General features: G+C 38.4%; 2 protein-coding genes across 2 annotated transcripts in view; one reads left to right on the forward strand and one right to left on the reverse strand.

Moving 5' to 3' along the window:
• Positions 1 to 13,825, forward strand: part of LOC306877833 (syntaxin-12-like) — a 194,288-nt gene that overhangs the window by 51,923 nt on the left and 128,540 nt on the right. The window lies entirely within an intron of this gene.
• The window catches only part of LOC306878018 (uncharacterized protein), a gene marked incomplete at its 3' end in the record, with an annotated part of 20,604 nt that continues 12,469 nt past the window's right edge, over positions 5,691 to 13,825 (reverse strand). Inside the window, exon 6 of the mRNA XM_079430097.1 lies at positions 5,691 to 5,885. Coding sequence (XP_079286223.1) covers positions 5,691 to 5,885 — 195 coding nt within the window. The remainder of the gene's footprint in view (positions 5,886 to 13,825) is intronic.

Genomic DNA, 13,825 nt, shown 5'->3' on the forward strand with positions numbered 1-13,825 from the left:
ATTTAGTAAGGTCAGGCACAAAAAATAACTGTGTCCACACCTTTTCAGTGCTAATTCTTCACTGCGTGTCTTTAGTAAATCCTGAAAGTAATATTTTAACTCCAAAAGACAGTTTGCGCTGGTGCAAGCTGTTAGTAAATCTGGCCCTTAATTGATAGTTTTCATGTGACATCACACCCTTATAGGAATGCCCACCTGGCAGGCAAAACGCAGCTTTGCTCCACTGACCGCCAGCTATTTTTAAGCAGATTGTATCAAGTAATGTAGTAAAACGCAGATATTAAAAGGCGAGATTCAGTGGACACCTTATGGATGATGTATATTTTGTACAGGCAAGAGGATGAGGCCAGAATATAAACACAGTGTGCAAAGTTTCACATTAAATGGCTTCCCATAGAAAACCATTAGAAGGAAAACACTGAAGCGTTAAGTGGACTGCGTTCATGTTCCCGGCCTCATCTGCTTACCTGTGTAAACTATGCATTATTAATATGGTGATTACTGAATTTGATCTTTTAATATTACGGTTTTAAATATATTAAGGCACTTTAAGTGTTTTTACAACGCTTTGTCACACTGTTTATGATTGAAATATTGCCGCGTGTGCTTAATATGGATTGCAAATGGCCAAAGCTTGCATTGTGTCCAGAAATACCTTTGTTTTATTCTTTTGAGAGGTGATCTAAATATTTGCAGTTGTGAAACAGATGAAAAATTGACACGCTTGTACAGCAGCTCTATAGACATTTTACTCTCCAAGTCTTCGAGACGGTCACGTGACTGAAAACTATCAATTCGCAGCTGCTCAGCTAGTGCGGTACTGGATTTGACAATTGTTGTCATTGTACATGGCCATTTAGTTCTGTAGGCAATTTTTATTGACTAAAATAAAATAACATAACATAACATTAAATAAAAATATAAATATTAAATAAAAATATAAACAAAATAAATAAACAAAATAAAAAATAAACAATAATATAAAATAAAATAGTAGTAATAGCAACAACATCAGCAGTAGTAGTAGTCATTATAAATAACAATAATAAATAATAACAATGTATTATTATTATTACAGCAATACTTTATTATTATTATTATTATTTATTATCATCATTATGTATCTATGATTATGATTATTATTATTATTATTGGCCTTATGTATTACTGCTATTTTAGCCAACTCTTTAGATTTTTGTGCACACACCAAACTGTGGCCAGTCCATGGGCATGCTGCCTGCCAGAAAGACATTTTTAATTTTAGTTTTTCAATTAAACATGTTATTTAATTGATTTATTTAGCTGTCTATTAATTTGCTTAAATTTGTTTAACTAGTACTACGAGTTCCAAAAATTGTCACTTTTACTTTAATATTCTCTCTTTTTGCTCTTTCAGTCTCTCTCAATTTCTCTCTGTGAATTTTCAGAGCTTATGGTGAAGGTTCTTTATTACCCGTGTTACATTAGGGAGATGTTTGATCCATAATTGACCTCAAGTGTATCTATTGTTCAAAAAATATTTAGTAAAACTATCGAGGGTCACTTATTCAGCACTCCAGCTCTTTCAAACTATGCTTGACCTCTTTTAATCTGGCATGCCATTACATTAAATGTACGTACAGAATATCCTAAGTTAAATTAAATGCATTTCACATCATACATTTTTTATGTTGTTTGTGGATTTTTTTTTTGTATTTAAACTAAATCTAGTTATTACTTAACAGCAGAATATGATGCATTTATGCTATAACAGTATGTAATAGGCCTACTTATATGACTTCATTAGCAGGTTTCAATACTAATAGTACTTGCTTCAAATATTTATTACATCCTGAAACATTGGGATCAAGTTCTATAAATACAGTCGTGTCCTCTTGCCCCTTCCTGTCCAGTGACATGATTATCAGAGGAACAGACAGCTGTCTAAGTGTGAGTGACAGACTGATCAACCTGAGTTAATCAACCGCTGTGTTTCTTATATGAGTGACCTGTCAGTCAGAGCTCTCTCAGTCCATTCAGTTATAATGAAAGCCTTTGTGACAGCAAAACCTGAGGCTGGAAAGGTTTAACAGAACTAAGCTGTTGTTTAATTACCATCGGAGAATTCAGATGCATCGGTTTTGGCCAATCTGATCACAAGCGGACTCTGCTAAATACAAGTTTTGTAGTCCGTTGAACCCACTTTATATTCTTATTTGGTGTGAAAGAGAAATATCATGTTTCAGAGTTGAATGAAATGAGAAACAGCAGCATTAAAAATTGGAGTTATTTTTTTGTGAACTGTGCAAAGAAGCAAAGAAGAATATTTTTTTATTTAAAAAATGTAGGAAAATATAGTCAAAACAAAAATAGTCAAAGTAAATATCTCCCAGGATCTGAGTGAGCATGAGCAAGAAGCAGCAAAACATTGTCTGGGCTCAAAATCAAGAATAACAGAAATGTTTTATTGCTGCCAAAAGTAATTAATCTTCCCGCTCTATGGAAATTAATCGGATTATTTGGCCACGTGGCCCGGCAAATTTCATCTTCCATCTCATTCCTCCCGCAGGCTTGGCCACCTCGCCCACCTTCAGTCTCTGCTTCAGAAACAACGCAATCTTTTTCTGTGGAGACATCTGTCATTATCTCCACAGGTCCTCACACTTTCTTCTGAACTTTTAGAGTTTAGCTTGCATATCCTGCCTGGATCTACAGAAATACCTAATAATAAACTTTTAATCATATGAAATGTTTAAAACTTTGCCGTTATTTGCAGTTAAGTTATTTTATTTTTTTGCTTAGAGGCGTAGTTCACTTCAAAATGGAAATTGTTATTCACCCTCATGTCGTTGTATACCATATAGCTTCTGTGGAACAGAAAAGGTGGATTTTTTTAAGAATATCTTGTCTTCTGTTTTCAGTATAATGAAAGTCAATACGTTTTGCGGCTGCTAAAATGTAAAAAAGCACCTTAAAATTATCATGCTGTAAATGTGGTCCATATGAGTCATATTTTTAAGCTATAAGGCATAAGAAAAAAAACTAAAATTTAAGTTGTTCACTAAATTTTTTGGAATTAATTTGGGATAAGCACACACATTTTCTTGACTATTATTGATATAGTTATTGTTATTATTATTTTTAGCATCTATTTTAAATGAGTATGTATGTACATGTGTACATGCTGAATTATATTTGTACCACGTTTGTCTACTTTAATTACATTTATTTTTTCATTTTCATTTATTTGTGATTTTGAATAAAATTTTATTTGACACTACAAATAAACAAACAAATAAAAACAAACAAACTTTTTGTGCAAGGACATTATATGATGTCATGATTATAACTGCATCATATCTTATTTGTCATTTTATTTTATTTTTGTATATTTCTGTTTTTGTAACTGTGAAATTAATTTTATGTGAAGCTGTAAAAAACTGCCCTGTGTAGGGTAAAGATTATTATTGTTGTTGTTGTTAGTGTTATTTACAACAGCAGCAACTACATTCATATTATTATTAACTCTGGACATTGTTAATATGTGCAATATGCTTTCAAACCGAGCATGTGAAGTGTGATATCTGTAGTCCTCATGCATGATGTAGATGATGACATTTGATGCTGTATTCGTGACACGATGGTACTGTAGGTGATTCCATTGAACAGGTCTGCTATCTCACTGTGCACGCTGTGTTGAGGGTGAGGGGGTCGACACACGCTTCCCCAATGCATTCTTTAACCTTTTAACTGTGTTATACACCCCTAACAAAGTTATTATGAATGTCAGCGGCCAATGCAGATGACTGAGTGGTTCGCGAGAACTGATTCATGGCATGAGTAGTGTAACTGTGTCACAAGAGGTTTAATTCATGCTCGCACTCACACACACAAAGTACATGCCACTGTGGGGTGAAATCGTGCCACAGATGCCCCATATTAGTTCACACCTTCAGCACTTTGCTAATGAATGTAACTGACACACAGTCCCAGTGCACTGATGAAGTAGCACATGCGCCTCTGTTAATTGCGCACCAGGCGCAAGTTTGATAGGTCACAGTTTAAATGGTTTGGGACTGACTTCATTCAAGTAGAACTATCAGACATGTGAGTTTCATTTTATTGCATGTTTTTGAACTGAATGGTGTGTATTAAAGCATTCACTGTTTGTACATTACAACATTACTACTGAATTTATTTATTAATTATAATAACTTTTTTAATGATTATAATTAAGCATTTTTAAATAAACACACTGTATTAATAATAACAAGAATAATAATAATAATAAGAAGAATATTTATTTGTTTATTTATTTCCTGCAATATGCATCAAACTTTGATTGATCCATTGGTGTGCTGTCAAAAAAAGGGTAAAAAATAAATAAATAAATACATAAATAAAAAATTTGTGCATTTAAATGCATCAAATTGTATCGGGCCCATGGGTGTGTTGCCAAAAAAAGAAAAGAAAAGAAATAAAAGAAAACAAACAAACAAATAAATAAATAAATAAAATTAATATTTTTGCTTAATTGATTTAAGATTCATTTAACTCATTCTTTTTCTTTCTATAATTGTGTTTATAACTATATGTTTTTGTTTGTTTTTTCCCCATGTGCAGACTAGTCCCATTTGGCTGCTCAATAAATTATTGGAGGACCCAGAATGTCTTATGGATCCATTGACGCAGGATCTTTTGGAAGCAGAAATCCGTTTGGTGGGCCCACAAGGCAAGGATACCAGCCAGTAGGTAAAGACCCATTTTTTCCCCACACTCACAGACAGGAGTTCTCTCTATTTATCACCAGGCATTCGTGAAAAAAATATTATAAATCATACGACAAAGATATTGGTACCTCCTCATTTACTAAAGCATGGCATTGTGCATTTATTCCCTCTCCATAAATCATCATGGGATTAATAAGCCATATGGCTAATTTAGTACTGTTCTGCCTCGTCGGAGTTCTGATGTGTTTAGTAACAAGTAATATGCATCTTGTATTAAACATTGTCTTCGATAGTCAATGGTAGAAGATGAGCTTGTTAGCTCATTAAAAATGTTTGAGCATTTTGCCAGCTCTGTTAAATCAACAACAACAACAAAAAAAACTAAAAAAACAAATGCATCTGAAAATATTACATTCCCAAAATAAATACGGAAAACTCTTCTGCTGTGGGCAGAGTAAAACCTCAAGCCTTAAAGTGTATAATAGGACCTCAACTGACATACACGTAGTGATTAATTTCAGAGCAGCATAACCAAGTAGACCTTCCAGACCTTCAGCCCTCAGTCTGAAGCCCTCAGTAGTCTCTGCTAAATGACTAAATAATAATAATAATAATACAGATAATGACATTCATCACGGGCCATGTCATAAGAGTGAATTTAAGCGGCATATTCAGTTCACATGAATTCATTTGCATGAATACAATATGTTTTAAAGGAACACGTTGGTACGAAAGTGAGTAGCTGAAATGTCAGTTTAACAGCATGTGCCTTTTGTCGGCTGTGTTTTTAAGTAGAGTCTATGTTTTTATCAGAGTAGTGCAGGAGAAAGGGGCGGTGACAAATGTAAGTGAACACCTTAAGAAAGGAAAACAACGTCTTCCTCGCACAGAACCTCTCACAATCAAAACATGCAAAAGCAAATAGCGTCTTTTTTTCACACAGCATGACCTCGGTAAATCACACTTTGTGAGATCTCTCTCTCAGTCTGAGCGCTCGTCTGCTGCCGCTCCCACAGGACAACAGCGAGAGAGCGAGGCAGCTTGAGTTGTAAGAGACAGGGCTTTGATCACAGGCAGACCTACGTTCAGGAGGCTGTCAGCTTTGCTGTGTTTGGGCTCCTGCATCAGGCCGGCTGAAGAGGGGCTCAGACGATGATCAAAGCCGGGGTTAAACCTCTAATGGAGTTGTCAGTCGAGCTAATCTTTCCCCACCGCTCCCCTGCCAAACCTTTTAACTCCCCTCCAGCAGCATATGCATTTCTCTGTTGTTCTCTCTCTTCCTCTATTGCTCGCTCTTTCTCTGTCACTCCGTTTACCGCTGTCGTTCTTCTTCCTCCTCCCGTCCATCTTCAGTCTCTTCCAGCTAAGCAACGCTCTCTCCTGTTTTCTTTTCATCTGTTGATTTGTTTGGTTGGTTGTTTTCTTCTTTCCTTCCTTTTCCCCTTTCCTCTGTTTTTCTTTCTTCCTTCCTTCCTTTTCTTGCTTCTGTTCTTCTTTGTTTATTAATTTTTCCTGCTTTATACCATCAGTTCCTTCCTCTTTCACTTTCTTTTCCTCTGTCCTTTTCATTCAGTCTTTCTGCAATCACCTTTTCTTTTTCTTTCTTTCTTTCTTTCTTTCTTTCTTTCTTTCTTTCTTTCTTTCTTTCTTTCTTTCTTTCTTTCCTCTGCCATCACTCCTGCTTGCTTGCTTGCTTGCTTTCTTTTTTCTTTCTTTTTGTCCTTCCTTCCTTTCATTTCTTTCTTTCTGTCCTTCCTTCCTTTCATTTCTTTCTTTCTGTCCTTCCTTCCTTTCCTCTGCCATCACTCATGTTTTCTTTCTTTCTTTCTTTCTTTCTTTCTTTCTTTCTTTCTTTCTTTCTTTCTTTCTTTCTTTCTTTCTTTCTTTCTTTTTATTTTCCGCCATCTTACTGCCATTGCTGTTTCTCCCTTTCTGCCATCATTCCTGCTTACCTGCAGGCGCGGTCACAACACAGCCTGACCATATCTGCTCCTGTCATGGTCCTCACCATGTGAATTTTTTTTTTTTTTTTTTTCTTTTCTTTTCTTTTTCAGTAATGGTTAACTGCACTGTTGTCTCCCTCCTCCCTCGCAGCACACAGGAAAGAGCTCCTGTCATGAGACGGCCGTCTGAGCAGAGCCCAGCACATGTGGTTAGTCCGCATCTGGATGAGGCTTCAGCCTCTGCTGTGTTCATTAGGGAGGTTTGCGGGGTGGGTCTGTCTGTGTGGAGAGACTAATGAAGGGACACTGAAACACCAGCAGGTACCGCACAGCTGTCATGAGCGGCCAAACCTAATTGGTACATTATGCATTTGTCTGCATCAAAATGGTCTCAAATGCTTGGAAAGCACATTCACATTAATTTTAATGAAAGTTTCACAGATACTTGAATAGCAGTCAAAATAGGTGCCTAAGAGTGTCATATCTTCTTACCTGCACGCCTTTTCTCTTGGAAAGAATTGATTGACTGGAGTATTTGTGCATGTTCTACATTTCCCTAACTCAATAACCTTCTTTGTGTGTTCTCCAACTTCAAAGTACTTGTAGTTATCTCATAAGAACCAAGCTTTAAATTTGAGTTTCACTTTCCAGAGAGAACCTGAGAGTTATCTTCACAGATTAGAGTAGTTGCCTTGTCCCAAAATACCCACAGCTAAAGATTCTATATGTGTGGGGTGTACAAGTGTGTGTATTTGCAGAAGATGACTCAAAGGAGGGTGCAAAGCACTGCCAGAACCTACCAATGCACTCACTGGAGCTGCTCATGCTGTGCACGAAACCTAAAACAGTTACTTCTGATGTTGACGACTGCAAATAAACATGCATGCAATAAGCAATGCACTTCAGCCTGGGGTTTTTTAAAGTATTTAAAAAAAAACAATCAACTAAACGAAGCATATTTAGCAGTATCAAAACATTCTGTAGTGTGCATGGAGCCTTTTTACTCTGGAGAAAAAAATATTTTCTTAATCTGTGTTTTTGTCTTCTCCATCCTTAAAACAACATAAATGTACTTGAGTAGTTCAAGTTCAAGTTGAGCTTTATTAGATTAGATTAGATTAGATTCAACTTTATTGTCATTTATGCAGAGTACAAGTACAGAGCTAATGAAATGCAGTTAGCATCTAACCAGAAGTGCAAGAATATAGTGTTTTATATACATATAAGTGCAGAGTAAGTGAAGATATGATTTACAGAATGTACAGTGGAATTGCTATATACAGTATTGAGCAGAGTATATACAGAATATAAATAGGAATGCAATGTAGGGATTGTATGTACATTATGAACAGAGCAATGTAGATTATATAGATTACAGATTATATATACACATTATGAACAGCAGAAACGTGAGAACAGTGGTAATAAATACAGCTGGATGAGTGTGCAAAGTATTGATAGAACAATGTATTCTATGCAAAATAGCAGTAGTGCAATATTTTATAGAAATAGTTTACTGTGCTTGTACAGTAACAACTTTAGACAGTTTATAGTGTAATAACTTTAACAATGTGCAGTCTGTGCAAAATATGAGTAGTGCAAATGCATGTGTGTAAAGTACTGTGACCAGTGCAGTAATAAGCAGGTGCAGGTTAGATTGGTGGTGTGGCGTTCAGAAGTGTTACAGCTTCGGGGAAGAAGCTCTTCCTGAGCCTACTAGTGCGAGAGCGTAGGCACCTGTAACGCCTGCCGGATGGAAGGAGGGTGAAAAGTCCATGGTTGGGGTGAGAGGCATCCTTGATGATGTTTCTTGCCCTGCCCAGACAGCGCTTATGATAAATGTTCTCAATGGAAGTTAACTGGGTGCCGGTGATCCGTTGAGCAGTTTTCACCACCCGCTGGAGTGCTTTGCGGTCAGATGCGGAGCAATTATTATTATTATTATTATTATTGTCATTCCGCTACATGTGGGGACATACAGTGGAACGAAATGTCGTGCCTCGCAGGACCACGGTGCTACATAAATACAGACATACAACAATGAAGTAAAAAAAAACACTATAAACCTATACACAACTAACCTACTGACAGATTTAACTATAAGTATACTATATATATAAGTATTTACCCTATACAAACTAAACAATAGAAGATAATAAATACAAACTATACGAATGTTTCACATAAATATTTACCCTATACAAACTAAAAAATAGAAGATAAAAAATACAAACTATACGAATGCTTCACAAATACTGTACCTGTGCAAAGAGAGACATTTTGAGTCAAGCAGCTGGTTGGGGAACAGAGCAGGATGCTTTGTAGTGCATGAGCATGTAAACATACATATATTGCTGAGTCTTTTGTGGGATTGTGTACACGCAGCAGTGTGTGTAAAGTGTCTAGTGCACATAGAGGAGAGTGTATTACTACAGGTGGTTTGTACAGGCCCACTCACCTGTGTGTAGCACACTTCGAATTGCACAAAAAAAAAGTTTCATACAGTTTTTTTCTTTGGTGTGGTAAGGTTGGGGGGTGGTCCATGTTTCAGGAGGTAGGGGTTTCAGAGGGGGGTGGGGTGATTTGAGTTCAGGGCTCTCACAGCCTGGGGGAAAAAGCTGTTGAGCAGTCTGGCGGAGCGGGCTCTGATGCTCCGGTTCCGTCTTCCTGATGGTAGGAGCTGGAAGAGACTGTGGGAGGGATGGGTGGAGTCCTTCACGATGCTGTTGGTTTTGCTGGAGCATCGTGTAAGGAAAATGTCCAGGATGGAGGGGAGAGGGGCACCGATAATCTTTGCAGCTGTGTTCACTGTCCGCTGGAGGGTCTTGTGGTCAGCAGCACTGCAGTTCCCGTACCAGACAGTGATGCAGCTGGTCAGCACACTCTCAAAGGTGCCTCTGTAGAATGTGGGATGATGATGGGTGGAGGGAGACTTGCTCTTTTCAGTCGGCGGAGAAAGTGTAGGCGCTGTTGTGCCTTTTTGGAGAGTGACATGGTGTTGGTGGTCCAGGTGAGATCCTCTGTGATGTGCACCCACAGGAATTTAGTGCTGCTGACTCTCTCCACAGTCGAGCTGTCGATGGTCAGTGGGGGGCGGTCAACGGAGTTTCTTCTGAAGTCCATCACAACCTCCTTTGTCTTCTCCACATTGAGGGACAGATTGTTAGTGCCACACCATTCAGCCAGCTGTGCCACTTCCTCTTTGTAGAGCATTTCATCGTTGTTGCTGATGAGACCTGCCACTGTTGTGTCATCAGCAAACTTGATGATGTGGTTGGAGCTGAACTTGGCAGTGCAGTCGTGGGTCAGCAGTGTGAAGAGCAGCGGGCTGAGCACACAGCCTTGTGGGGCCCCTGTGCTCAGTGTGGTAGAGCTCGAGGTGTTGTGGCCGACACGAACTGACTGAGGTCTTCCGGTTAGAAAGTCCAGGATCCAATTACACAGGGAATTGTTAAGGCCCAGCAGGTTTAGTTTATTTATGAGCTGTTGTGGGATTATTGTGTTGAATGCCGAGCTGAAGTCAATGAACAGCATTCTAACATAGGAGTCTTTATTTTAAGTGGGTAAGAGCCAGGTGGAGGGTGGAGGAAATTGCATCGTCAATGTGCAGCACAGTCTCTCAGAACATGGCCAGGTATGTTGTCAGGACCCGCAGCCTTGCGTGGGTTAATCCTAGATAGGGTCTTCCTTACGTCGGCTGGAGACAGACAAAGCCGCCCGGTCGTTGGGAGGTGTGGGCAGTTTTTGTGCAGGTGTGTCATTCTGCATTTCAAACCGTGAATAAAAGTGGTTGAGTACATCGAGGAGGGATGTGTCCTCATCACAGACCTGTGGCGGGGGCTTGTAGTCAGTGATGGTCTGAATGGCTTGCCACAGGCTCCGTGTGTCTCTGCTGTCTGTGAAGTGATTGTTGATTTTTTGAGTGTATGACCGTTTTGCATTTTTGATGCCACAGGACAGACTGGCTCTTGCTGTTTTGAGGGCTGCTTTATCTCCTGATCTGAATGCTTCATCTCTGGTCTTTAGCAGCCCACGAACCTCTGCTGTCATCCATGGCTTCTGGTTTGCACGTGTGGTGATGGTCTTGGTGACTGTCACATCATCAGTGCACTTTTTGATGTAAGCAATCACAGTTTCAGTGTACTCATGCAGGTCTGTGTGGTTGTTGTAGGTGGCTGCCTCTTTAAACATGTTCCAGCCTGTGTCCTGGAAGCAGTCTTGCAGTGCTGAGGTGGCATTGTCTGGCCATACTGTTATCTGCTTTTGAACCGGTTTGGCGAGTTTGAGAAGTCCAGTGTGTTTTTTTCCCCTTGTTGCAAAGTTCACATGTTAGTAGAACTTTAGCAAAACTGTCTTTAAGTTTGCGTGGTTGAAGTCACCGGCTATGATGAAAAAGCCGTCTGGGTTATTTGTTTGTTGTTCGCTGATGGCGCTATACAGTTCACAAAGCGCGTCCTTAGCGTGTGCACACGGGGGGATGTAAACCGCAACAATAACAATGACTGTGAACTCCCGCGGCAGATAGAACGGTCGACACTTCACAAACATAAACTCCACCAGCGATGAACAGTGTTTTGATAATACCGCAGCATTGTTACACCAGTCTTTGTTGATATACACACACACAAGCCACCTCAGCGGGTCTTACCAGACAGTGATGAATCTCTATCCGCTCGGAAGGTAGTTAGCCCATGCTGCTGAATGGCAGAGTCCGGGCTGTTGTCGTTTAGCCATGTTTCGGTGAAAACAAACACACAACAATCCCTTGCCTCATGCTGTGTAGACCGACTGAGTTGAATTAAGTCCAGTTTGTTTTCTAGAGAGCGAACGTTTGAGAGCATGAGTGTTGGAAGAGCCAGTCTTGTGGGGTTAGCTCTTAGCCTAGCTCGTATACCTCCGTGCTTACCGCGCTTCCGTCCTCTCTCACACCGCTTGCAACGCTGCCTTGTGCGGGTAGCATCAGTAGGCGAGGCCGCGGTCTCGAGGTCCAGCTCCAGCAGTAAACAAAGGCCTCGTAGCTTCTCAGTAGCCGCCGGCGAGTTGTTGTTTGTATGCGTTGCCGATATCCAAAAGACTTTGGCGATCACAGATGAGTTTTGGGGTGATTTCCTTATGAGTTAGCGGTAAACTGACACTATTTGGAGACGAACAGATGACATTAAAAGACATAAAAGCACCGTCTTTGGGACCCGGAGTAGCCGCTGCGTCTGATCGCGCCGCCATCTTGGATCTTGGAGTAGCAAGGTATTAAGGCTTATTTTCAGAAAAGATATATTAAATTATTATTTTAATTTTTTTGTTCTTGCCCCAGTGGCAAAGAGTTCCAATTTTAAGTTAATTGTAACAAATTTAAAAAAGCCTGTGCTTTAAAAAAAGAAAGAAAAGTAAACTATTTGCCAAATTGCTTAAAATAAACTTAACTCAAGATACACTGTTGTTCAAAGGTTTGGGATCAGTAAGATTGCTTTTACTCATTCATCATTTAAAAAAAGAAATGAATAACTTTTACATTAATATAATACTTAAAAACAATGTTTTATACAGCAACGACATTAAATTGATCATAAGTGACAGTATTCTACATAGAATTCTACATAGTTACAGAATATTTATATCTCAAATAAATGTTGTTCTTTTCAAACAGTCTATTCATTAAAGAGTCCTGGAAAAAATATGTATCATTTCTCAAATTTACAGAAATTATACTGCTCCATGATTGCGAATTCAGAATCTAGTATTTAAGAAAGTCATGTAATGGTGTCATGTATTTGTAACATCCTGAACCAGGAAAACAACTAACTTCATGATGCTTTATAATAATAGACAGATAAAAACTGAATTATGATTTCAGCATTTTTTGACTAAAACTATCATGTCAGTGCTTGAAGCACTCACACATGCATTGCATTCCTTAGTGAGTCATTGTGCGACAGGACTGGTGCTTGCACTGCAGGGATAAGGACCCGTCTCACACTGTATCATACATATCGTCTGACAGCCATCTCTGGCCTGTACACCCCTCTCTCCCTCTGCTCATCTCAGCTTTTTTTTTGTTTACCCTCTGTCACTGCTCTCAGGCAATACATGGGATTACGTTCTAGTGTTTGAGTTTGCATTTTTCCCGATGGAGAGAGAGAGTGTGTGTGTGTGTGTGTGTGTGAGAGATTTTACAAATACTTTATTAGAGCAGTTATATATAAAAATCAATCAAATAAAATCACATTAAATCAACATATTCTTGAAGATTATATTATTCTCTACAACAGAGCAGAGCACCTCTTTATAACACCATATATTCGAAAACTTTTCTAAGTCATTCATCAAACTGTAATAATTCAAATCTATTTTTAAACTAGCTTTCAACATTTTGACAAAAACAAAAACAGCATTATCATCTGTTGATCCTTCCACCTTATTACTCATATACACAGCCATCTTTGCTCTTCCCAAAATAAAATTGAAAAGTTGACATTGCTCTCTCCTTTTTTGGGAATACCTATAACCTAAAATAAACAACTGTTTGGAAAAAAAACACTCCAAACAATTTAAAAATATCCTCCAACATTGAGAACAGTGGCAAGAGATGACAACAGTCCATAAAAGAGTGAAAAACTGTCTCACGAAGAGTACAAAAAGGGCAATCATGATTAATATCAGAGTTTAACACAGAAAGAAAAGCATTAACAGCAACAGCGGAATGTAAAACCCTCCACTGCAAATCAGCAACTTTCTTCAACAATGGAAGTTTGTACAGCGCTCTCCATTCAGGTCCAACACCATCAATCAAACCTAAGCGAGCACTCCATGGAGTGTCAATTTTTCCATTTAATTTATCTTTATTCAAAATTTTAACAACCAATTTATATAACAATTTATTATCAGCATCATGCACAAACACATTTGAATTATCAATTTTTAGAAAAAAACCTGTACAGTCCTTAAAATCTAGGAAAACCCTCAGCAAAGGAAAAATATCATCATCACTAGGTTGAACAGAACCATTACAATAAAGATTCAACATTGTACATTCAGAATCTGTTAAAGCTTTTTTGATAAGACATTTTTGATAAAATCCACTTCCATCTGGCAAAGCCTTAATCCTTTCAAGAACATTATCCCAGTTTTTAAGGACAAAAGGTTCTTCACCCAAAAACACACCTAAGTATTTTATAC

This window comes from Barbus barbus, assembly GCF_936440315.1.
Source record: "Barbus barbus genome assembly, chromosome: 12".
Lineage (NCBI taxonomy): Eukaryota > Metazoa > Chordata > Actinopteri > Cypriniformes > Cyprinidae > Barbus > Barbus barbus.